The sequence below is a fragment of the Ceratotherium simum genome, chromosome 39 (genome assembly GCF_057802395.1).
Source record: "Ceratotherium simum simum isolate JZ-2026a chromosome 39, ASM5780239v1, whole genome shotgun sequence".
Taxonomy (NCBI): domain Eukaryota; kingdom Metazoa; phylum Chordata; class Mammalia; order Perissodactyla; family Rhinocerotidae; genus Ceratotherium; species Ceratotherium simum.
Window position 1 is genome coordinate 3199458 of NC_141938.1, and position 26961 is coordinate 3226418.

Here is a 26961-nt window from a genome sequence, read left to right on the forward strand (position 1 = left end):
GAACAGATTTGTAGTTGGGTAATTCTGAGGCAAGATATTCCCAGAGTTCTTTATGCCATAGTGGGTAACCTTGGACCTTGGATAAGGAGTTGTTCCTATTGGTGGGACCACACAGCTAGAGCATTGTCAATGGCCAAACGATCTGTAAAAATGTGCAGATGTGTTTGATTCTTGGCCAATAAATTTTCTATGGCTAGCATGACTGCTGTTTGACTAATCGATCCGAGCTTGGGTCCATTCTTTGATCAGGGATGGCCTGTTGGATCTAGAGACAGAAGGCAGCATCTCCATAGTGGACTCCATCAGGTGTGGTGGTGCACGCTGTCCATAACATATATGAACACCCTGGTCACCCATGTGCTCCTAGGTGACTCTCCAAGTGGCCAATGTGTCTAAAATGGAAATGACCTCCTCCAGAATGGATTAGAGAAGAATGAAACACTTCCTACTGTTCATGAGATATTCCAGAGGAGAAATTTTTTGCCTCTGTGCTGTAAGTACCCATATCTCTTTAATGAGGAAGCCTTTAATTAGCAAGCCTGAGAGATTCTGCATCCATGATCCAAGGCAAAATGGGAAGCTGGCGGTGGAGGATCATTAACTCATGCCCCGGTAGGGCCTCCATTTACATCAAGACTGTTACAGCAGTGGCTTCTGTAATTGTGTGTAGTACCCACTGAAGAGAATAGTTTCTGGTACGAGAATGTCTTGGGTAATTTATGTCCCCCATGGGAGGTTTAGAAACTCTTAGATTCACAAAGGGAGGCTGCTAAAGCCTCTATGATAAAGGAGTGTGGCGAGGGGGGCACTAATGGAATGTTATTTTAAAAAATTCTAGAGCCTTTTGTTTCCCAATTCAATGTAAGTCAATTTCTAAGTGAATAAGTTAGCAGGCAGATCTGATAAATATGTGATGTTTGTGACAGCTGTGGCTGACAGAACACGTCCACGTTATGCATTCTACCACTGCTTCTCTCAGTTTCATCACACAGCCCCCCGCTATTGCCTCAGAGAAATTTTCCAGAGTGGGACGTGTGGATTTCTAAAGAGTGTTCAAGTAAGCAGGCACAGAGCAGGCTTGAGACGGAAAATTAACAGCTGGAAATGGTCTATGGATGGCAATGAAAAGACCTGATGCTGATGGACATGAATGAGGATGTCCGCAGGCAGATCCCACTTGGGATACAATTTTATGTCTTAGAACCACAGTATATCCAAGGAAGCTGATTTAAACTCAAAGACAGATCCTGGGAGCCCTCTCCCTAAGCTCCTGGTATGTGGATGAGATGAGGGCAGGTGCAGCTCTAGCATGTTTTTTTCAATTAAGACAGGGTTGCAAGAAAGGCCTGTGGAGGACTGAGTCCTTCTTCCCCAATCCTCCACTTCTTCCTAAGAAGGAGCCCTCCTTTGGTGGAAAGAAGAGCTGAGCACATAAAAATAAAGGGTCAGGAGAGCTCAACAGTCTCCTAGCATATGAAAGCAATTGTGTTTTGTGTTTTCTAATTATTAGACACACACATATAACATATACAAATATATATAGAATATTTTTAATGTACTCATGAGTTTTCACAAATGCATAGTAATACTGCCAGGAAAAGATGGAAACTATATCATCATACCAAAAGAACACTCTTGCGGTGCCCATGTGAACCAAACCTCCAATACAGAAGTTAACACTAAAAAAATGGAAAAGATTGAACTTCCTTTGCTCTTGTAAACCTCGAAGTTGTTAATGTTGTTTCCCACTTGTCCAGAACATGTGCTGGAAATCTAAGCATATGGGAAAGAGACGTGTGAACAGCAATATGGCAATGGGGCTCTGTGAATCACTGAAACAAGTCTTCCAGCCACTCCTGTGATGAAAAGATGTTGAAAATTTCCCATTTTGCTTTTTATACTCAATTAGGATGCTACTCAAAATGATACCCTCTCTCTCTGCAGCTCACCTCAATTATTCCTTACATGATTGCCTCTGAACATTCGTAGCTCTTTTTGGGGTTTCCACTGGGAGATAGAGTGGACTCACATAGCTATCACTCTACTCATAGAACACACTCAGGATGCCATATGTTGTTACCAGATACATACTCAGGTTCTTTACCCACCACAAAAGAGGGGCCAAAAAAAAACCGGAATGTCAGGCTTATGGCAAGGAAAGAGTTTTTATTTTGGGTGATGTCAGCTGGAAGACGAGAGCTCTCAAATTCATCCTGTCTCCACGAAAGATAGGAGGCAAGGGGTTTTAAAGGTTGTGAGGAATGCGGCATCTCGTAGGGAGGGGGAGCCTGTGGCCTTGCTGATCAGCGCTTTCCCTCCAGCCTGCATTTGGCCTCGTGAGGCTGCTGGCAGGGAGGAGGATGGCGAGACAAGGGAATCGCAGGTGTCCTTGGTTGGTTGTCTCTGTGGTGGATGGTGGATTTTGGCACTGGGAAGCCAAGGAGTTGAGGTCTGAGAAGCTTTAGCTCCTTGATATTTTCTAGATATCAGTTTCCCTGTAACAAAACTCAAGAACTGGTAATTAGCCAAAACTTCAGAGTGAGCCCACCTCCAGGCTACCTGGGCTTTTAACAATTTGTAACTTCTATCTGCCTTGTGAAGTTCAGGGATACAAAGGTTTTAAAAAACTGATATTTACATATGAATGTAACTTAGAGAAGCAGGGAAAGGGGATGAGTGCTTTTGGTTTTAACACCATATATGCTGGGTTTAATGTAGGGGAACAGATATCAGGGCCGGCATCCCTAGAACAGTGCAGGTGATTGTAACTGTTTCTCTAAACGGAGGAACTCCATGGTTTAGTGGTATATGTTGCACTCAGTCTGTAAAGCAGCAAAATGAAAAACCTAAACATTTTAAACATTTAAAGGTAAATGAAAATTCTCTCCTATAATATTAAACACAAAAAGACACCACAATTATCTGTGGCCTAAATTAATAGGAAGTCTCAAGTCCAGGTAACAATAATAATGACATCCTCACTCACTCCTACACTCGCAGAAAAGATATACACACACCTCAGCCTCCCTATTAGCTCATATTGTTTTTTCACTTTTCTTCAAAGCCCTTACTTCCAGCTTACAAACCAAAGCTTTACCATTTGTTAACCATCTCTTTTCCCAGAAACATATAAGCACCACTACTGCAAGAACTGCTTTGTTTCACCTCACTATATCCAAATCCTACTGTGCCTTATTTCTACTGAATTGGGTACACTGACTCTATAGTGCATGGCATGTGAGGGATGTTGAAACATTAGCATCAAGAGCATAGTCTCCGAGAAAGAAAGCCTTGACTGGCACAGTGGCCCTGTCTCCCTTGCTAGGTTTGTACTGTCTCACAATTTACCTAAACTCAAAGGCCTCAGTTGAGTCACAAAGGAAATATTAATAATATTATGTAGTATATTAAGGAGAGAATCTATGTATTTTAACTGAGGTACTTTATGGTAAACAGGGTCTAATACACCATAAGAGATACATCAGTGTTTTGAAAATAAGTAGTAAAGCCAAAATCTGTCCCAGAGGACCAGGAGCTGCCTGCAGTCACTGCAAGGCCAAGTCTTATCCTGTTGATGAGAAAAATGTCACTCATCATTCATCAAAGGTAAATGGTAACCACAATGGACCAAGATATGTATAAGGGAACTTTGTAACTCTATCTCTAAAAATGGAAAAATATAAAATTCCAAATCATAAAAATGATCATTATTTCCCTCTTCTTACTAATATGACTGACTGGAGCTTCTTAGAAATTAAGTTTAGCTCCATTAAATTGTCACCGTCTTCTAGAAAACAACGATTATGTTTACCAAGGATAGAATAGAGTTTACCTTCTCACAGCATTCAATACAGAAAAATGTCTTGCTTCCTTGAATAGCAATCAACTCATCTAACACCTGCCAAAATCCCATAAGAAGTCCTTCTGAGCACCCTGTCACTGTTACACCTCACAATCCTGTATGGTCTGTGGTCATTCTTATTAGAATTCATTACACCCCTCTCTTTGATTACAGATGTGATCCTCTGGGTCACTAGCAAAGGACACTGAGAAAACCATGATTTAAATTTTTGGTATTGAGAATGCATAAGAATAGTTTCATGACAAAAATTATAACTGTAAAAGAATAAAAACTAAAATTTTCCTGAGGAAAAAATACCTGAACTTGTATGCACATGATAATACTGACTCATAATGTAAAATGATTAAATAAAACTGAAAAGTTTATCTGAAAATCCATAATTATAATGGAATATTTTAATATATCCTCTGATGAACTAAAAAACAATAATATTTGTTAGCATATGAGGACTTAGAAGACAGTTGATAAGCTATTTCTATGAAACAACTACTGATCACGTTCATCTATAAGTAACATTTAACAGTCTTTCTGAGTGGAGGAAGGTGCTTCTTCTCACATGGAAGAAGCAAGTCAAGGCAGCCACTGCAGAATGCAGCAGAGAAACAGACTTCCAGGTCCTTCTTTTTGAATGCACCACTGTGGATGTCAAGGTGAATCAGGAAACATCCTGGCTAGCAGTATTAACAGCATAACGTGCTTCCTATACACATGAGACCTTACGCAGATAAAATCTAGAAAAGAGAGGAATCAGAGAACATGCTCAGTCATGCAAGTTTGAATCTGTTTCCTGGTAGACACAAGAGGCTTTACAGAAAAATCCAAACTCTGATGGATCTTTGAGGTGGAACTTGTGAAGACATCATTGGAAAACTACACCTCAAATTCAATGGAAATCAAAGAGTTGGTGGTGGTTTTGAGGACACTCTTGAGTGGAAGGGCAAAAAATCCAGAAAATTGGCTAGAAGATGGAGTCTTCAAAGCTCCTAAGTTTCTGCCTCTCTCCCTGTATGGCAGCTCCAAAATGTGACTAATGTGTTCTTCTGTTCTGCCTTCCAAATCTCATGCAAGTGGGGCTCTTGCTGAATTCTAACTGGGAAGTATAAAGGGGCTGGATTCTGGAAAATCTACTTCCTAACACTACTCACAGGAAGGATATCTCCAACTCTAGCTTTTTGTGCCCTATCGTAGGTCTCTCTTATTAATCAAAGTCTATTCACCAAGTACTAGTCAGAAGGAAGGACAAGGAGCAAAGGCCTAAATGTGAAAATAATAATTCCCATGAAACTATACTCTTTGATAAGCTTGCCATACATAAAAAATTATTCCAACTGTTTAATAGGATGAAAAACGGAAAAAGTCTCCTATATTCAACATCACAAAAAAGGAGCTTTTTCAGTAAAAGAAAAAAGGAGCACTATACATATATAATTGAATAAGGATATCCTGGAACTGCCACACAAGGCCACGATGAAAATCCCAACAAATATCAAACTGTCATTTTCCAATGGCCCCTTAACACACAAAAAATAAAACATTATAAAAAAATAAACCTAATCGCATGTGAGAAATACACGTCAATTCAGGCATGGATCTAACTGGCTTCAGGAAATAAAGAGAAGAGCCAGCCCTGGTGGTCTAGTGGTTCAGATTTTGTGGCCTCACTACCATGGCCTGGGTTTGTTTCCTGGTTGTGGAGGCACACCACCCATGTGTCAGTTGTAATACTGTGGTGGTGGCTCACATAGGGAACTAAACTAACAACTAGGATACACAACCATGCACTGAAGCTTTAAAAAAAATTAGGCATATTTATTATTTCATAAATATGAAAATATTAACATATTTAAGGAAAAAATCACTATTAATCTTATGTACTATAGTAGAAAAATGACTTATAGGATTATCTCACCTCAATATTCATTTCTGAAATAATTAGTAGAAATCCACAGTCCAATGATGTACCTTAACAAACAGCCTTAGTAAACACAATATATTTACAACTTTGATAGTAACTCTTTCATATTGAAAAGCTTTCTGAACATTATAGATGCATTAATTCCCATCAAGCTTTCTCATGTTATTTACATTTATATTTCTTTTTGGTGGGAGTTTTCACATTTTAGGAAGTGGGCCCATTGAAGTCCTTCCCACTCTGTTTACCTTCAAGAGGTTTTGTCCAGTGAGTCCTTTCATGCCTTTGGAAAGAACTGGAATCACTGAAGGCATTCTCACATTCCACACATTTATACGGTTTCTCTCCAGTGTGCACTCTCATGTATCTTTGCGAGTTTGTGTGACAAATGAAGGTTTTCCCACATTCCTTACATTCATGAGGTTTCTCTCCAGCATGACTTCTTTCATGTACTTGAAGAGAACTGGGACAAGTGAATGCTGTAGTACATGTTTTACATTCATATGGTTCCTCTCCAGTGTGACTTATTTATGTATTTGGAAGGAAATTTAATAACTGAAGGCTTTACCACATTACTTACATTCATAATTTCTCTCCTGTGTGACTTCTTTCATGTTGATGAAAATTATGATAACTAAAGGCTTTTCCACATTGTTTACATTGATAAGGTTTCTCTATAATGTGGGTTTTTTCATGTATTCTAAGTGAACTTGCAATACTAAATAAAGGCTTTCCCACATTCTTTACATTCATAAGGTTTCCCTCCTGTGTGAGTCCTTTCATGTGTCTGTAAGGAAGTACAATATCTGTAGGCTTTCCCACATTCCTTACATTCATAGGGTTTCTTTCCAGTATGAGTTTTTTCATGTCTTTGAAGAGAACTGGGACAAGTGAATGTTTTACCACATTTTGCACATTCATACAGTTTCTCTCCAGTGTGGGTTCTTTCATGTACTTGAAGTGAACTAGAACAATTGAAGCCTTTCTCATATTCTTTGTATTTATAAGAAGCATCTCCAGTGTGCATCCTCATGTGTCTTCATAGGGTTTTGAGCCACATAAAGGCTTTCCCACATTCCTTACACTTACAGGTTCTCTCTCCATTGTGATTTCTTTCATGTTTTACTAAAATGTGGAGATAAACAAAGTCTTTCCCCATTCCTCACACTTACAGGTTCTCTCTCCATTGTGATTTCTTTCATGTTTTTCTAAAACGTGGAAATAAACAAAGGCTTTCCCACTTTCCTTACATTTATATGGCTTCTCTCCATACTTTTGATACTCAGATGGTTTGTGTTCAGTGTGACATCTCATGTGCCTCTTAACAGATGAATGATGCATGAAGACTTTTCCACATGCACTGCATTCACGTGGTTTCACTCCAGGAGTTTTCTTGTTCTGACTGAGATTTGGAACAAGGATGAAGTTTTCTCCATATTGATCACCCTCTTTACTTTTAAAGAGTCTCTCTACCATATGACTTCTGTGGAAAAAAAAATCACATTATTAATGATTTTATATTTATTACATTATGATTTATAGAAATAGTCTAGGTTTTTCTGCTTTATCTGAATTGTTTAAAATTCAATATACGGAATGCACTGCAAGAGGACTTCGCTTTGCCGCTATTTAAACACTGAAATTCATACAGATTATTAACACTGTTTCCAAGTAAACTCTTTTGCAAACACTAAACAACTCTGTCACATTTCAGAAAGGATTTTTAGTGAAAAATTTCTAAGAATAACTAAATTTGAAGCCGAGATTATTTGTTTTGTTTGCTTCTTTAGAAACTTTATAACATACCAGGATTCCCACGTGAGACACTGCTTCATATTGCGAGTGTGACTCACCTTTGTTTTCTCCCCTGGTTTCTGTACTGATCTTCAATGTCATGATCTTTCCATTTCTTTCCTAAAATGCAAACCAAGAAAAATGATTCCAAAGTGTTAGAAATTATAAAAAAAATTATTCAATTCTAGGTCCATGATGAGCTGTGACCATGCCTTGTTTATTTGTCAACATACCCCCTTTCCACATTCCAAATATTGGAGCAACATCAATGGGCAGGAAACATTTGTTCTTTAATTGACTAAATGAAGAAACGTCCTCATCCTTACCAATGGAGGCCAGATTCCTGAAGGTTTCCGACATCACATCTCTGTAGAGTTTCTTCTGTGAAGGATCCAATAAAGCCCACTCCTCCAGGGTGAAGGTCACAGACACATCCTCAATGGCCACTGAGACCTGAAGCATCCAAATATGTGTACAGTAAGGTGCATGAGACTGACAGTACTAGACGTCTATACACCCTTTGTAGGAACGTTATGTATGATTCTGTCTCCTCCAAACATTCACTCTATGACTCGATCATCAGAAACTCACTCTCTGTACACACTTCCTCATCAATTTAACAGCATCATGAATACAGAGAAATTATTTACACGCTTTTACTGTGATCACATTATATCTTATTTCTCTCTAATGGCAGGGTCCAGAGCATCTTATTTCTCTCTAATGGCAGGGTCCAGAGCACGCTGGGAAATGACAGAAATGCTATACAAATGAAACAAATATCATTTTAAGACTGATGATTCCTTGTGAGAAGAATCCTTTCATCTTCTTCCTTATTACTCACCAGTTACAGCACTCCATGAGGCAGAGGGTGAAATCTGCATGAGGTTTCTTTCTTTTTTTTTTTTTTAAGATTTTATTTATTTATTTCCCCCCCCAAAGCCCCAGTAGATAGTTGTATGTCATAGCTGCACATCCTTCTAGTTGCTGTGTGTGGGACGCGGCCTCAGCATGGCTGGAGAAGCAGTGTGTCGGTGCGCGCCTGGGATCTGAACCCGGGCCGCCAGCAGCGGAGCGCACGCACTTAACCACTAAGCCACGGGGCCAGCCCTGCACGAGGTTTCAATGGATAAAAACATAGTGAAGAACTGAAAGCTATTTTTTCTCATCCCATCACCAAGCATGAGAGTACAAGAAGCCTGTAAAAGTCAAACTTTTAACAAAGCCAGCTGGCCACATTGTCTTAAAGTTCTCTAGGCCATTACAAGTAATCAGATGCAGCTGCCTGAAGGTAAATATTCTGGTGGGGGAAGCACTGCTGTTAACACGTGTAATATTTATCACAGACTCAGTTCTTTCTTTTTCTCTCTGTCTAACTTCATGGGACTCCAAAGTTACTTGGAACTTAGAGTTCAGATGTAAGGAAAAAGGCATGACAATGTACAACATAAAAACCCTACACTCGTGAGCCTCAGGGCTGCTTCCAGCCAATTTCAGAACACATAGTGACATAATAATGTGTCACAAGAGCTTGTATTTACTTATTTATTTATTTGTGAGGAAGATCAGCCCTGAGCTAACATCCGATGCCAATCCTCCTCTTTTTTGCTGAGGAAGATCGGCCCTGGGCTAACGTCCAAGCCCATCATCCTCTACTTTATATGAGACGCCGCCACAGCATGCCTTGACAAGCGGTCCGGCAGTGCACGCCTGGGATCCAAACCTGCGAACCCCAGGCCGCCAAAGTGGAGCACACGCACTGAACTGCTGCGCCACAGGGCCGGCCCCCACAAGAGCTTTTTTTGGTCAAACCCTAACAGAGTATCCCGGGCCTTGCTGCCTTTGAGAGGCAGATTAAGAGCTGCAGATTGCAAGCCAGTTCCTTGAGGTCCACAATGGTTTGAAGGTGAATCTGTCCATGATTAAAAAATATGTAAAGGATTCAAGAGTGCTTCCCTCCATAGAACATAAAATAGAACAATAGAATATGAAATCTCCATTCTCCAATTGAGGACAAATTGTTTCCCAAGCAACCACTCTAGGTGATGCCCTGACAACTTCTGGTTTGGCCCTCAGGGAGTTTAAAAGCTATCCTTCTCAATCTCATAAGAGGAAAATGAACAAATGTGAAATGAACAATTCTTCTTAGATCCATGAGAGCATCGAGTCACAGGGCAAACCAGTGTCTCCAAAATTGGGAAAGAGAAAAGAAAGATGGCATTTCGAAATATGTCCCAAGTGTTCTGTTCTTAACAAAGTCTGTACTCAAAAAAATCTATTTCACCAGAGTCGAATGCAAAGATGGAAAAGAACAAAAGAGACAGAACCCAGTATCGATGAACCCATTAGTACAACACTTTTTAACAGAGGTTTACTTATTTATTATTTTTTCTCGTGTCAACATTGGTTTATAACATTATATAAATTTCAGGTGTACATCATTATATTTCGATTTCTGTGTAGATTACACCATGTTCACCACCCAAAGACTAATTACAATCCATCACCATACACATGTGCCTAATCACCCCTTTTACCCTTCTCTGTCCCCCTTTCACCTCTGGTAATTACCAATCCAATCTCTGTCTCCATGTGTTTTGTTGTTGTTGTTTTTATCTTCTATTTATGAGTGAGATCATACAGTATTTGACTTTGTCCCTCTTACTTATTTTGCTTAGCATAATACCCTCAAGGTCCATCCATGTTGCCACAAATGGCCAGATTTCATCCTTTTTTATGGCTGAGCAATATTCCATTGTATGTATATACCATGTCTTCTTTATCCATTCATCCCTTGATGGGCACCCAGGTTGCTTCCAAGTCTTGGCTATTTTGAATAATGCTGCAATGAACACAAGGGTGCATATATCTTTACACATTCATGTTCTCATGTTCTTTGGATAAATATCCAGCAGTGGAATAGCTGGATCGTATGGTAGTTCTATTCTTAATTTTTTGAGGAATCTCCATACTGTTTTCCACCAGTGGCTCCACCAGTTTGCACTCCCACCAGCAGTGTATGACAGTTGCCTTCTCTCCACATCCTCTCCAACACTTATTGTTTCCTGTCTTGTTAGTTATAGCCATTCTGACAAGCATGAGTGATATCTCATTGTAGTTTTGATTTGCATTTCCCTGATAATTAGTGATGTTGAACATCTTTTGATGTACATGTTGGCCATCTGTATATTTTCTTTGGAGAAATGTCTGTTCAGATATTTTGCCCATTTTTTAATTGGGTTGTTAATTTTTTTGTTGAGACATATATGTTCTTTATATACTTTGGAGACTAACCCCTTATCAGATGTATGGTTTCCAAATATCTTCTCCCATTTGTTAGGATGTCTTTTCGTTTTGTTGATGGTTTCCTTTGCTGTGCAGAAGCTTTTTAGTTTGATGTAGTCCCATTTGTTTATTTTTTCTTCTATTTCCCTTGCCCGTTCAGACATGGTACTTGAAAATGTCCTGCTAAGACTGATGTTGAAGAGAGTACTGCCTATGTTTTCTTCTAGAAGTTTCATGTCTTACATTCAAGTCTTTAATCCATTTTGAGTTAATTTTTGTGTATAGTGTAAGATAATGGTCTACTTTCATTCTTTTGCATGTGGCTATCCAGTATTCCCAACACCATTTATTGGAGACTTTCTTTTCTCTATTTGATGTTCTTGGCTCCATTGTCAAAATTTAGCTATTCATAGATGTGTGGGTTTATTTCTGGGCTCTCAATTCGGTTCCATTGATCTCTGTGTCTGTTTTTGTGCCACTACCATGCTGTTTGGATTACTATAGCTTTGTAGTATATTTTAAAGTCAGAGAGTGTGATCCCTCCAACTTTGTTCTTTTTTTCAGGATTCCTTTGGCTATTCAGAGTTTTTTGTTGTTCCATATAAATTTTAGGATTCTTTGTTCTATTTTTGTGAAAAGTGTTGTTGGAACTCTGATAGGGGTTGCATTGAATCTATAGATTGCTTTAGGGAGTACGGACATTTTAACTATGTTAATTCTTCCAATCCAAAAGCATGAGATATCTTTCCATTTCTCTGTATCTTCTTCAATTTCTTTCAACAATGTTTTATAGTTTTCAGTGTACAGATCTTTCATCTCCTTGGTTAAGTTCATTCCTAGTTATTTTATTCTTTTTGTCGCAATTGTAAATGGGATTGTATTCTTGATTTCTCTTTCTGCTACTTCATTGCTAGTGTATAGAAATGCAACTGATCTTTGTATGTTGATTTTGTATCCTGCAACTTTACCATATTCATTTAGTATTTCTAAAAGTTTTTTGGTGGATTCTTTAGGGTTTTTTATATATAAAATCATGTCATCTGTACATAGTGAGTTTCACTTCTTCTTTTCCAATTTGGATCCCTTTTATTTCTTTTTGTTGCCTGATTGTTCTGGCTAGGGCTTCCAATACTATGTTAAATAAGAGTGGTGAAAGTGGGCATCCTTGTCTGGTTCCTGTTCTTAAAGGGACAGCTTTCAGTTTTTCACCATTGAGAATGATATTAGCTGTGGGTTTGTCATATATGGTGTTTATTATGTGGAGGTACTTTCCTTCTATACCCATTTTATTCAGAGTTTTTATCATAAATGGATGCTGTATCTTGGCAAATGTTTTCTCTGTATCTATTGAGATGATTATGTGATTTTTATTTTTCATTTTGTCAATGTGGTGCATCATGTTGATTGATTTGTGGATGTTGAACCATCCCTGGATTCCTGGAATAAATCCCACTTGATCATGTTGTATGATCTTTTTATGTATTGTTGTATTTGATTTGCTAGTATTTTGTTGAGGATTTTTGCATTGATGTTCATCAATGATATTAGCTTGTAATTTTCTTTTGTTGTTATCCTTGTCTGGTTTTGATATTGGGGTTGCATAGAATGAGTTAGGAAGCTTTCCCTCCTCTTCAAATTTTTGGAAAAGTTTGAGAAGGATAGGTATTAAGTCTTCTTTGAATGTTTCATAGGATTCACCAGGAAGCTGTCTTGTCCTGGACTTCCATTTTTGGGGAGGTTTTTGATTACTGTTTCAATCTCCTTACTGGTGATTGGTCTATTCAAATTGTCTATTTCTTCTTGATTCAGTTTTGGAAGGTTGTATAATTCTAAAAATTTATCTGTTTCTTCTAGAATATCCAATTTGTTGGCATATAGCTTTTCATAGTATTCTCATATTCTTTTCTATTTCTGAGGTGTCCATTGTGATTTCTCCTCTTTCATTTCTGATTTTATTTATTTGAGCCTTCTCTTTTTTTCTTGGTGAGTCTAGCTGAAAGTTTGTCAATTTTGTTATCTTTTCAAAGAATCAGCTCTTTGTTTCATTGATTTTTTCCTAATTATTTTTTTAGTCTCTATTTCATTTATTTTTGCTCTTTTCTTATTACCTTCCTTCTACTGATTTGGGGCTTTGTTCTTCTTTTTCCAGTTCCTTTAGGTGCACTGTTAGATTGTTTTTGTGAGATTTTTCTTGTTTTTGAGGTAGGCCTGTATTGCTATAAACTTCCCTCTTAGAACTGCTTTTGCTGTATCTCGTAAATTTTGGCATATCATATTTTCATTTGTCTCCAGGTATTTTTGATTTCTCCTTTGATTTCTTCATTGACCCAACCATTGTTCAGTAGTATTTTGTTTAATCTCCACATATTTGTGGCTTTTCTGATTTTCTTCCTATAGTTGATTTCTAGTTTCATATGGTTGTGCTCAGAAAAGATGCTTGGTATTATTTCCATCTTCTTAAATTTATTGAGACCTATTTTGTGGCCTAATATGTGATCTATCCTGGAGAATGTTCCATGTGCATTTGAAAAGAATGTGTATTCTGCAGTTTTGGGATAGAATGTTCTGTATATATGTACTAAGTCCAACTGGTCTAATGTGTCATTTAAGGCCAATGTTTCCTTATTGATCTTCTGTTTGGATGATCTATCCATTGGTGTAAGTGGAGTGTTAAAGTCTCCTACTATTATTGTGTTGCTGTCTATTTCTCCTTTTATGTCTGTTAATAATTGCTTTATATATTTAGGTGCTCCTATGTTGGGTGCATAGATATTTACAAGTGTTATATCCTCTTGTTGGATTGTTCCCCTTATCGTTATGTAGTGCCTTTCTTTGTCTATTGTTACAGTTTTTGTTTTAAAGTTTATTTTGTCTAAGTATTGCTAATCCAGCATTCTTTTCATTGCCATTTGCATGGAGTATCTTTTTCCATCCTTTCACTTTCAGTTTGTGAGTGTCTTTAGGTCTGAAGTGTGTCTCCTGTATGCAGCATATATATGGGTCTTGTTTTTTTACCTAATCAGCCACCTTATGCCTTTTGACTGGGGCAGTTAGTCCATTGACATTTAAAGTACATATTGATAAGAATGTACTTATTGCCATGTTGTTACTTTTTTCTGGGTGTTTTAGTAGTCCTTCTCTGTTCCTTTCTTCTTCTCTTGCTCTCTTCTCTGTGGTTTGATGGCTTTGTCTAGTATTATGTTTGGGTTCTTTTCTCTTAATTTTTTGTGTATTTATTATAGGTTTCTGGTTTGTGATTACCATGAGGTTCATATACAATAACCTACGTATATAGTAACCTATATTAAGTTGATGGTCTCTTTAGTTTGACTTCTTGCTAAAAGCACTACTCTTTTATTCCCCTCCTCCCACATTTTATATTTTTGACATCATATCTAAGCTCTTTTTTTGTGCTTGTGTATCTGTTACTCTCTTATCATGGAGATAGATCATTTTAACACTTTTGTCTTTTGACCTTCATATTAGCTTCATAGGTGGTTGATCTGCTACCTTTATTGTATGTTTGCCTTTACCAGTGATTTTATTGCTTTTTTTTTTGGATAATTTTCTATTCCTATTTGTGGTCTTCTCTTTTCCACTTAAATAAGTCCCTTCAGCTTTTCTTGTAAAGCTGGTTTCTTGATGATAAACTCCTTTAGTTTTTGCTTATCTGGGAAACTCTTTATGTCTCCATCCGTTCTGAATGATAACCTTACCAGGTAGAGTATTCTTGGCTGTAAGTTTTTTCCATTCAGCATTTAAAATATATCATACCACTTCCTTCTAGCCTGTAAGGTTTCTGCTGAGAAGTCAGCTGATAGTCTTATGAGGTTTCCTTTGTATATAACTTGTTACCTTTCTCTTGCAGCTTTTAGGATTCTCTCTTTATTTTTTTTGTGAGGAAGATTAGCCCTGAGCTAACATCCGATGCCAATCCTCCTATTTTTGCTGAGGAAGATTGGCCCTGGGCTAAAATCCATGCCCATCTTCCTCTACTTTATATGGGACGCCACCACAGCGTGGCTTGACAAGCGGTACATTGGTGCGTGCCTGGGATCCGAACCTGTGAACCCCGGGCAGTGGTAGCGGAGTGGGCGCACTTAACCACTGTGTCACTGGGCCAGCCCCTCTCATTATCTTTAAAACTTGACATTGTAATTATAATGTCTCTTGGTGTAGGTCTCTTTGGGTTTACCTTGTTTGGTACTCTCTGTGCTTCCTGTACCTGGATGTCTGTTTCCTTCCTTAGGTTAGGAAAGTTTTCAGTGATTATTTCTTCAAATAGATTCTCTGCCACTTTGTCTCTCTCTTCTCCTCCTGGGACACCTATAACACAGATATTACTGTGCTTGATGTTGTCCCAGAGGTCCCTTAGATTGTCCTCCTTCTTTTTAATTCTTTTATCTTTTATTTGTTCAGCTTTGGTGATTTTCTCTAGTCTTTTGTCCAGCTCACTGATTTGTTCTTCTGTATCATCTACTCCACTATTGAGTTCTTCTAGTGAATTTTTCATTTCTGGTATTGAATTCTTCATTTCTGATTGGTTTTTTTTTATATTTTCCAATTCTTTGTTGAAGTTCTCACTGAGTTTCTCCATTCTCCTCCCAAGATCAGTGAGCATCCTTATGACTATTTGTACTCTTTGTCAAGTAGATTGTTCATTTCTGTTTCATTTAATTCTTTTTCTGGGGTTTTGTCTTGGTCCCTTACTTGAAACATATTCCTTTGTCTCCTTATTTTGCCTCTTTCTCTGTGCTTATACCTATGTATTAGGTAGGTCAGCTACATCTCCTGCTCTTGGAGAGGTGGCCTTATGAGGCTCAGCAGTGTGTCTCCCTCTCATCATGTTTCAAATGTTCCAGGAGTGTCCCCTGTGTGGGCTACATCTGACTTTCTGTTATAGCAGGGTTGCTCTTGCTGCAGGTGCCTGGGGAAGCTAAGCTGTTCCCATGGCCGGCTGGTTATAATGCTCAGCAGTGTGTGGCTGCTATGGTCTTTTCAGTCATTTTCTTGGGCATGGGAAGCCCCAGCACAGTTGGCTGCAAGGTCTAATAGCACATTCCTGTTGCAGTTTTTCTGTTAAGTGTGTAGGCCCCCAGTGTGGCTGGTTACTAGGCTAAGAGGCTTATAATTTCTGTAGGCCTCTGGCCTGCAACGCTGTTGTCAGGTCTCTCAAGGTTGCAGATGGGTCGGGCCAGCCCCAAGCATGGCAGCACCCAATTTTTTCAGGTTTTGGAAGGTGGGGCCAATCCCTTATGTGGCTGTTTGAGAAGCACAACTCTGCTGTAGCTGACAGGCCCCACTGCCTGCAGGGCCACACACCCCATCAACACAGTCCTGCCTTGTGCGGGTGCCCCGACCCACTGAAGTGGACCCAGTCACCCCACTGCAGAGGCCCCACACACTTCACCAATGCAGGCCCACCCTTGTGCATGCCCTGCCCTGCAAAAGCAGACCCATTCACTCAGTTGCAGAGGTTCCAGGCACCCCACCTATGTGGACCTACAAGTTGCCTGAGGGCTTGATGTTGGGTGGGGCCAGTCCCTAGGGTGGGCTGCCTGCCCTGTCTGAGCTGGATTAAATTAGTGCTTTAGTGAGTAGGGCAGACCCCTGTGCTAATAGGCAGAGGAAAAACTCCAATGGCATCTGCCAGCGTCTGTGTCAGCATGCCTGTACTAGGTCACAATAATGGCTGCCATCAAGGTCTCAGTCCCTGGGGATGTCTCACCACTCACTGAGATGCACTCAGAACCTATCAGGTGAGTCTCTTTTCACCAATGGACTGTGAACTTTTCTTTCTGGTGATTTTATGTTGCTTTCTGAAATGAGTGAATTTGTGCATGGGCCCTTTAAGAGCAGGCTTTTTCCCCCTTATGTCCAATAGGTTTTCTGGGGGTATTCCCCATTGTAGTTAATATCCAGCAAAGCCAGGTATTGTGACACTTGTCTTGGTTGTGCTGAGTCCAAAAGCTGCTCATTGTGGTAATGCTCCCCTGCTCAGAACCCCCACTCCTCCAGGGAAGGCTTCATACCTTAAGGTTTCTCCCAGCTGGCTGTGAAGCATTGTGGCTGGAAGGTGGCTTTTTTCTCTCCAGAAAGGAATTTCTGCCTCTTCAACCTCAGCCACCACTGTCCCTTGGTGTGGGTGCTCTTTCTAGTCAGTTTTCAGTTCTCTCTTAGGGGTAATTATTCCAAGAGTAGTTGTAAATTTGTTGTGCCCATGGGAGGAGGTAATTTCAGAGTCTGCCTATGCCACCATCTTGACACCATTCCCTCAAAAGAGGTTTAAAATATACGTTATGGAAATACCTAAAGGAAAACAGAGACAGAAAGAAACAGAAAAAATAAATAATAACCACCAATTTCCTAAAATTAATGATAGATGGCAAATTATAGATCCAAGCTGCTCAGAGAACACTAAATATAAAAACACAAAAAATACACACCCAAGTATATCATATTCACACTAGACAAAAATCAAAGACAAAGAGATTATATTGAAAGAAGCCAGAGGGGAAAACACTTCTTAGGTATAGACAAACAAATATTTGAATTAAATTGGACTTCTTTTCAGAAACCATGCCATCAAGAACAGAGTGGAGAGAAATATTTAATGTTTTGAATTTAAAAAAGACACTCTCCTAGAATTCTGTGTCAAGCAAAACCATCCTTCAAAAACAAAGGAGGAATAAAGACTTTATGAGACAAAAATTGATTGAATTTGTCATTAGTACCTATTTTGAGTAAAACATTGTAAAATTCACAAAGAACGTAAATGATGAAGGGGATTAGAAATGCAATAAATAAGGGTAAATATCTTTTATATTTCTTATCATAATTGATATAACAGATGACACTGTTTAAAATAATATTAGCAACACTGTACTTCGTAATGATAAGCTTGTGGACAAGTGAGATAAATGACAACAATGTGACAAGGGACAGGGAGTCTGAAACCGGGATAATGTGTTATGAGGCACTTGAACAACAGTGAAGTGGTATACTGCTACTCCACAGAGGAGGTGGGCTGGTTGTAAGGATGTACTGAAAATTCAAAGCCAACCACTAAAAGAGATTTTTTTAAAAAAATGTGAAATTGATATGCTAAGTGAGAGGAAAAAAAAGAATCAGATAAAAAGTTCAATTAATGACAGAGAAGGCAGAAAAGAGGTGGAAGACAAAAAGAAATAAACAAGGTAAAAATGGAAAACAGTAAAAGTTTTCATAAATATTAATCCAACTCTGTCAATAACCACTTTAATCATCAATGGTCTCAATAAAACAGAGAGATACAGTAATATCAGATGTTAAAAATCACATTTAATTATGTGTTATCTATAAGAAAGCCACTTTATAGAGACCCAGAGAGATAAAAGGTGAAGGCATGAGAAAAATGTATTATACAAACACTAATCAAAAGAAAGGTGCCATAGATATATGAATTATAGACAATGCAGATTTGTCTATAGGAAAACCCATAGACAAAGAGGGGCATTACATAATGATAAAGGGGTCCATTCTCCAAGAAGGCACAGAAATTTTTCATTTGTATGTGCTTAACAAAGGAGGGGAAAAACACAGAAGGTAAGGGCTGATAGAATGCAAGGAGAGGGGCCAGCCCTGTGGCTTAGCGGTTAAGTGCGCACGCTCCGCTACTGGCGGCCCGGGTTTGGATCCCGGGCGCACACCGACGCACCGCTTCTCCGGCCATGCTGAGGCCGCGTCCCACATACAGCAACTAGACGGATGTACAACTATGACATACAACTATCTACTGGGGCTTTGGGGGAGAAAAAGGAGGAGGATTGGCAATAGATGTTACCTCAGGGCCACTCTTCCTCAGCAAAAAGAGGAGGATTGGCCTGGATGTTAGCTCAGGGCTAATCTTCCTCACACACACACACACACACACACACACAAAATTCCAGCAGGCAAAAAATCAGGAAGGACATAATTAAATTGAACAGCACTATACAACAACTGGATTTCATTGTAATCTATGGAATACTTCATGCAACAACAGTAGACTTACACATATTTCTCAAGTTCACATGGAACATTAATCAAGACAGAACACATTCTGGGACATAAAGCACACCTTAACAAATCCGAAAGAACAAAAATCATACAAAATATGCTCTTAGACCACACAAACATTAATCTAGAAATCAATAAAAGCAAGATATTTGGAAAAGCCCCAAATACATGGAGATTTAACAACACAGTTCTGAATAACACCTGGGATCAAAGAAGTCTCAAAAGAAATTAAAAATTATTTTGAACTAAGTGAAATAAAAAAACAATGTATCAAAGAATGAGGGATGCAGCAAAACCAGTACCTATAGTAAAATGTATGCCATCAAACAAATACACTGGAAAAAAAAAGAAAGATCTATAATCAATAATGTAAGCATCTACCTTAGAAAACACTAAAAAGAAGAACAAATTAAACCCAAAGTAAGCACAATAAAATAAATAATAAAAATTAGAAAAGAAATTAATGTAATTGTGGGAAATCAGTGGAGAAAAATTGTTTACAAAGCTGGTTCTTTGACAAGACTAATAAAACTGATAAACATCTAGTCAAGATAACTAAGAAAAGAGGAAAGACAAAAATTACTAATATGAAAAATGAAAGAAGGGAAAAATGAAAATAAAAAAGGATTTGATAAAATCCAACATCCATTTATGATGACAAACTAGTAATAGAAGGGAACTTCCACTTCTTGAGAAAGAACATCTTCACAAATGCTATAGCTAAATTCATAACATTTGTTCCACATGACATGATTTATCTCTGTGAAACATTTGAAAGAATTTACAACAGAAATTTCTCCTGGAATTAATAAGAAAGTATAGCAAGGCTGAATGTGCAGAAGTCAACTACTTTCATACAGACCTAGACAAATACAGTCAACTGATTTTTTTTTTTTTTAAAGATTTTATTTATTCAGTTTTTCCCCCCAAAGCCCCAGTAGATAGTTGTATGTCATAGGTTCACATCCCTCTAGTTGCTGTACGTGGGACTCGGCCTCACGTTGGACGGAGAAGTGGTGCCTCGGGGCGCTCCCGGGATCCGAACCCGGGCCGCCAGCATCAGAGCGCGCGCACTTAACCACTAAGCCACGGAGCCGACCCCAGTCAACTGATCTTTGACAAAAGAGGAAAGGCAATTCAAATGAAGAAGAAAGTCTTTTAAACAAATAGTATTGGAAACAACGGATATCGACATACAAACACACACACACACACAAAATGAATGTAGACACAGGTCTTATATATTTCACAAAAATTAACTCAAAACACATCATAGATCTAAATGTGAAATGCAAAAGGAACAAATTCCTATAAGATAAAATAGAAAATCTAGATGACCTTGGGTTTGGTGACGAATTTTTAGATACAACCCCAAAGTAAAGTCCATAAAAGAAAAAAATGATAATTTCACTTCATTCAAATAAAAAAGTGCTCTGAGAAAGACAGTGTTAAGAGAATGAAAAGACAAGACATAGATTAGGAGAAAATCTTTGCAAAACATGTATCTGATAAATGACTGGTATCTGAAATAACCAAACAACTCTTAAAACTCAATAGTCAGAAGACAAACAACCCAATTAAAAAATGGGCAAAAGATCTGAACAGACAGCTCACTGAAGAAGATATATAGATGGGAGATAAGCAATATGAAAACATGCTCCACAGCAAATGTCATTGGGAAATTGCAACTGAAACAATGAGGTATCATTAAAAACTTAATTAGGTAAAACTCAAAACACTCAGAACACCAAATATCAGTGAAGATGTGAAGCTACGGTAATCCTCATTCATTGCTGGTGGGAATGGAATTTGGTACCCCTACAATGGAAGACAGGAACTTACTTTCAAAATGAAATACAGTCTTACTATATATAGTAAGACCAGCAATCACACCCCTTGTTATTTTTCCAATTGAGTTGAAACCTTATGCTCACAGAAAACCTGTACATTAATATTTGTTGGTACTTTCTTCATAATTGGCAAGAGGTAGAGTTAAGCAAGATGTCCTTCAAGACTCGAATAGACAATCAGTGGCATATCCATATGATGAGATACTATTCAGTGATAGAAAGAAACGAAGAGTCAAGCCATGCAAACACATGGAAGAACCTAAAAAATATATGGCAAAGTGAAAGAAGCCAATCTCACAAGGCCACACACTGTGTGATCACAAGTATATGACACTCTGGAAAAGAGAAAGGCAGAAGCCAGTAAAAGATCTTTGGTTTTGAAGGATTTGGGGGTTGGAAGGAGGCATGAATCAATAGATGGAACACAGAAAATTCAGGGAAGTGAAACGACATTATATGATACAGAAATGATGGATCGATGCCATTATACCTTTGCCAAAACCCACACATTATATAACTCAAACAGTCAACGCAGGGGGCCGGCCCGAGGTGCAAGCGGATAAGCACGCACGTTCTGCTGCGGTGGCCCGGGGTTCGCAGGTTCGGATCCCAGGCGCGCACCAACGACAGCTTGGCAAGCCATGCTGTGGCAGCGTCCCATATAAAGTGGAGGAAGATGAGGCACGGATGTTAGCCCAGGGCCAGTCTTCCTCAGCAAAAAAAGAGAAGGATTGGCAGATGTTAGCACAGGGCTGATCTTCCTCACACACACAAAAAAAGTCAATGCCAGTGTACACTTTGCCCTTTATTGCACCAATAGTGGTTCATCAATTGTAACAAATGTACCACTGTCATAGAAGATGTAAAAAATAATGCAAACTGTGTGGATACATAGGGATTATGTGGGAGCTCTCTTTACCTTCTGATAAATTTTTCTGTTAACCTAAAACTGCTCTAAAATAACTGAAATCTATTGGGAAAAAAAAGATGAAAACAAATTCATTACAATTGAACCCTGATGAGTGACTGATGACTGAAAAAGGCCATCTTTCATTCAGGTGACTTGAACTTACAGATCTTCCTTGACTTATGAGGGGCTTACATCCTGAGAAACCCATCGTAAATTGAAGTTATTGTACACCAAAAATGCTTTAATACACCTAACATGGCAAACAGCACAGCTTAGCCTCGTCTACCTGAAACATGCTCAAAACACTTACATTACCCTACAGTTGGACTAACTCATCTAACACAAAGTCTATTTTATGATAAAGTGTTAAATATCTCACGTAATTTAAAGCGAGGCACTATATATTCTGAAGTGCCATGATTACCATCGGTAATCTGGAATTCCAATGTTGATAAGACGTGTCCTTGTGAGTCCTTATATTGTGGACTTAGGAATGTAAAGACAAGTGTTAGCTCAATTTATATTCTGGATATCACTGAGTCAAGAGTCCCTTTACCAGAAAAGGGCAACTTTTGGACAACAGTCCAAGAGTCTGAACACATGCAGATGGGGCTAATTGTGGGCCAGTAATAAAATGACTGACTGAAGTTTGGTTAGCTGTGGTGACCTGTAGGTTAGGTTCTTCATCAGGGATGTCCCAATGGAGGGATGAAGAGCAGGAACTCTCCACTGAGCTCCATCATGTATGAATGTGTATTGTTGTCCTTAAAGTCTATGCACTCCCCAGTGCTGTGCACTCAGTTAATCCCAAGGAACTCAGGGAACCAAGGCCTCTGGGAGAGAGGTGACCTCCTCCAGCACCCTAACATCTTTCAAGGGACTGACGTAAGAAACGCCATGCCGGGCCAGCCCTGTTTAGCAGTTAAGTGTGCGGGCTCCACTACTGGCGGCCCGGGTTCGGATCCCAGGCGCGCACCGATGCACTGCTTCTCCAGCCATGCTGAGGCCGCATCCCACATACAGCAACTAGAAGGATGTGCAACTATGACATACAACTATCTACTGTGGCTTTGGGGAAAAAAAAAAAAAAAAAGGAGGAGGATTGGCAATAGATGTTAGCTCAGAGCTGGTCTTCCTCAGCAAAAAGAGGAGGATTAGCACGGATGTTAGCTCAGGGCTGATCTTCCTCACAAAAAAAAAAAAAAAGAAAGAAAGAAAAAAAAGAAAGGCCATGCCCTCCTGCAGGTGGCATAAGCCAGGGGGCCAACGTTTGGCTCCAACATTACAAATAGGTGTCAGTAGCTGTGCTGAGCTGGTGGGGGGATGTTTCCAGAGCCAAAGGCATAATACGCACCTTAGAAGAGGATCACATGTTCAGTGCTTATGGGAGCCTCTATTTTCAAGAGAGCACAATAGGTGCCGATAATTGCAGATCTAAAAGAATATAGTGTGGGGCCTAGGCCAGTTTCTTGCATCAGAAGCCTATGGACAACTTAAGGCCCCCCTCCAGAGAGCCTCAAATCACTGTCATCAGGGTTAGTGGCCTCCTCCATGACAACTGGGTTGCTTTACAGAGTTTAAGGAACGAAGGCTTAAGTTGGGTTTGAACTAATCCCTTTGCTGTGCAAAATGCAATCTGTGGGTGTTGTCCACTATAACCCAGAGGGTCAGGATCTCTGTGGCAAACAGATGCAGGGGCAGCATCAACAGAGTTACTTAGGGGTCCTGGTGAGCCCTCTAGAATCTCACCATCTACTGGCTGCCTTTCCCTGTCTCTTTTCTTTCTCTCTGAAATAACTGCTCTTTAAGGAGTGACCATGTGATAGGCTCACCTCATTCCCAGGGTAGAATCATCCTTGTACCTCCTCCACTATTCCCCCTAATGTCTGGGTAATCCCAGCCTCAGTCACATCTTCACTCTAAACACAAATAGATTCCAACAAGACATGGACCCTGGACCACTGTAATGAGGGCCATTCTTATACTCCTGCTCCCAAAGGACAAGGAATTAAGGGAACTGCCAACTCGGACTCCTCTGTATATAGAACCAGGCGTGGTGGGTGAACAGTGCACACAGGGCAGCACAGCTCACAGGAGGAGCTGCCCAGCAGCAGCAGCTCACAGTGCAGGAGCCTCCAGGCTTTCTCATCAGCCCGTCCAGACAAGAAGGCCTAGGGGAAAGGGAGGGGTGAGGCTTAAGTTTTCAGTAGTCAAACATCAAATATGTGGACCCTGGCCACTCATTACAAGGACAAACAGGGGTAAGAAAAACAGTCATTTGCACTGGCTTGTTTTTACATAAAGAAGCACTAACAGGAGGATGAAGCAGTGATCAAAACTGGTCATTTGAGGGGGGCTGGAGTGAGAGCAGAGGAGTGGGGCAGGACGTGCAGGCAGGGAATTGTGTTAGTTTCCTCTCAAAGAAATAGTTCAATCCTTCCAATGCAATATTTATTTTAAATAAAAGAGAAATTTATATACACTATATTTTCCTCTGCTTAATCATTATTATTAATTAACTTTTACTTTATTAACTAATTTAATTTGTACTTTCTACAAAGGAAGCCACTCCAAGATTTGATCCTTTAAACAATAATGGATATGAAATTCTAAATCATAAAAAATGAAAACTAACAAATCCCTTTTTAACTAAAAGGAAAGGGGCATCACAATTTGTCCTTCATTATAGTAAACATCAGTGATATTTTCAGGAAAGATAACATATTATAACACATTAGGGGTTTGCAATTAAGCCTTTAAATGTACTAGGAATTTAAAGATTTACAGAAGCTTTGCAGTGTTTTCTTCATATCAATTAAAATAAAAATTCAAATGTTTTTTCCTCAGCCATTAAAACAGGAATTCATTTGCCTTAGGAATAGTACTGCCTTTTAAATGTCAAAGTTCTCTAGGGACATGGACACACAAAAACCGACCGAAAATGGGAAAATGTACAAGAGAACTTAAATATACCCATCTCATATCTTGAGGTTCTCTCGCCTAATAAAATAAAAATTCTATTTGGTTCCACAATTTTCCTGCCTTACTCACTAGTATCTATATATCAACTTAAACTGTAAAAGCCCAAGTGCGAACAGAAACTAAAATCAAAGGGGTGCAAACTTCAGTTAATAAAGGAATCCAAGGAAGAAACACAAATAGTTGAATCAGCTCATAGAACAACCTGATTACCTACAGTTCAGAAGGAAAACTCAGGTTCAGAAAGTTGAGCATATTTCTAGATTTGGGGTCTAGACTCTCCTGTTGGGACAGAACCCCTGGAGTGAGTCAGTCCCTGGTGGAGGAGGGTGGGGCACCTGAGCAGCCACAGGAGTGAACTCTGGGAGCTCCACACACCCTCCCCTCTCCTGTGAGCATGGAAGCACGGCCTCCCCCAGGCTTCCCTTCTCACAGTGAGGACACGCTCAGCCTGATTCAGTTTAAAGTTCTCATGCAAATGAACTCCCAAATTCCTAAACCCTCTGTCCACAGGACAGAACACCTGATTTTCGCAGACTTCTTTCTGCCCCCCCCCCCAAAGCCCCAGTAGATAGTTGTATGTCATAGCTGCACATCCTTCTAGTTGCTGTATGTGGGACGTGGCCTCAGCATGGCGGGAGAAGCAGTGCGTATGTGCGCGCCTGGGATCCGAACCCGGGGCACCAGCAGCGGAGCGCGCGCGCGCAGTTAACTGCTAAGCCACGGGGCCGACCCCTCACGGACTTCTTAATATGCACAAATGACACTCTGAGTGCACCCGTATCATGGATACAACACTCAATACAATGTTTAAAATGTCTAGGTCTAAGGAACCACAACCACAACCTCAGAAAGGGCATCACTCCCCACCCACATGAGCACGTGCACCCCCAGCTTTCCAGGGCTCTGCAGCTCCTCTCAGTATAGAGGCTCCTTCCATGGGGGGTGTGAGCAGTAGGACACCTGCAGGGGGAGGCTCCCCAGGAAGCACAACTGGGCCTTCAAGTCCTTCCCTTTGCAGGCCCAAGGGGGCCTTAGCTTGGAGACAATGACTACAGGGTCTGCTCCCCACTGGAGTTACTTTGGAACACCACTAATATTTCAGATGACACAAACCCAGTTTTTGAACAATCCAGCAAAATCACTTAAACTCATCCTTTATGTGGAAAAGAGGGAAGAAAATGGGAGCCCCCTGGGGAGAAAGGAGGCACTGGGGACCCCACAGCCCACAGCTCCTCCCACGCAGGAGCCCCGGAGACCGAGTCACGATTGTCCCTGATGACCCTCCCCGCGGTCACCGCACCATCTGGGGACACGCGGGGCTGCGGGCGCAGAGCTGCCCAGAGAGGCTCCGGGGCCGCAGTCGCCGCGCGCAGTGACCACAGGAAGCCCGGGGTCCCGGCTGCGGGCCCGGCCCCCACGCTGCGGCCGGAGGGGACTGAGGTCCGAGCGGCGCCCCCGCGGACTCGGGTCCGCAGACTCGGAGGTGACCGCGGGGAGGCCGGTCCCGCCACGGCCGGTTCCGACCAGCCCCTCCTCCCCTCTCCTCACCCGGGGCCGCACACTCACCATTTCTATACTCCTGGGTCCCCTGAGTCCTTCCTGTGACTCCCACGGCCAGTGCAGATCACAGCCGGACAGAGGCTGCAGCAGAGCCACCAGGGTCCCTTTAAGGCAGGTGACCCACGAACTAGAGCAAGGCTTGAGGGAGATGGGATATCTCTGCAGGGCAGCGCTTTGCCCCACCCACCTGCCTCAGAAGCACCCCTGATTGGACAGTTCCCAAAGGCTACGCCCCCTCAACCATGAATGACAGCCGTCGGAGAGGACGCGGGGCTCAGCCAATCCAGCTTCTGTGGTTGGGCCAGACCACATCCCGCCTAGATATTTGCAGTTAAACAGTAGGTTTTCCAGGCCTGCGGCTGACACTGTTGTTTCCCCCTCCTCTATGAACGCGTGGTCACAGGTGTGCACAGGGAATTCCTGATTCAGTTGCAAGAAGGAGCAGCTACAGACAAAACGGTGACCCAGGCCAGGCCACACTGGAACGAGAGGGTCTTATGTCTTCTAGGGGTCAAGGGCGTGGTGGTAAGGCTGTGAGGCCACTCATGGAACTTGAACCTTTGTTTAGAAATGCAGACACTTAAATGAGACCTCACCATCTTGAATAAAGAGTCTGGCTCCATTTTGATCTTTATTCCTTGCCAGTGTTCAGCCTTCCACCCATCCTTCCCCTCCCACACTCCTTTGGTTCCTAGGATAAAGAATCCCAGGGCACTTGACTCTGGTGGGAAGTAGGAACCCCACAGCCCCAACTGGGCACAGGGACTCT

General features: G+C 40.5%; 1 protein-coding gene across 1 annotated transcript; it reads right to left on the reverse strand.

Moving 5' to 3' along the window:
• Positions 1-1502: 1502 nt before the first annotated feature.
• On the reverse strand, positions 1503-26302 carry LOC106803894 (zinc finger protein 564-like). The gene is made up of 5 exons (XM_087426024.1): positions 26199-26302; positions 7895-8021; positions 7628-7688; positions 7025-7257; positions 1503-4593 (listed from the first exon to the last, which is right to left on the reverse strand). Exons 1-5 carry the CDS (start codon positions 26199-26201, stop codon positions 4508-4510), a joined length of 510 nt encoding a protein of 169 aa, XP_087282150.1. The 5' UTR covers positions 26202-26302; the 3' UTR covers positions 1503-4507.
• Positions 26303-26961: the final 659 nt, after the last annotated feature.

Excerpts from the sequence above, each read along its gene's own strand:
- LOC106803894 (XM_087426024.1), bottom strand. Across the intron at positions 7,258-7,627 it reads AACCAGGGGAGAAAACAAAG|AAGTCATATGGTAGAGAGAC; the intron begins GTGAGTCACACT and ends TTTTTTCCACAG. Across the intron at positions 4,594-7,024 it reads TGGAGAGAAGCCATATAAAT|ATTTTATCTGCGTAAGGTCT; the intron begins GTAAGGAAAGTG and ends TCTCTTTTCTAG.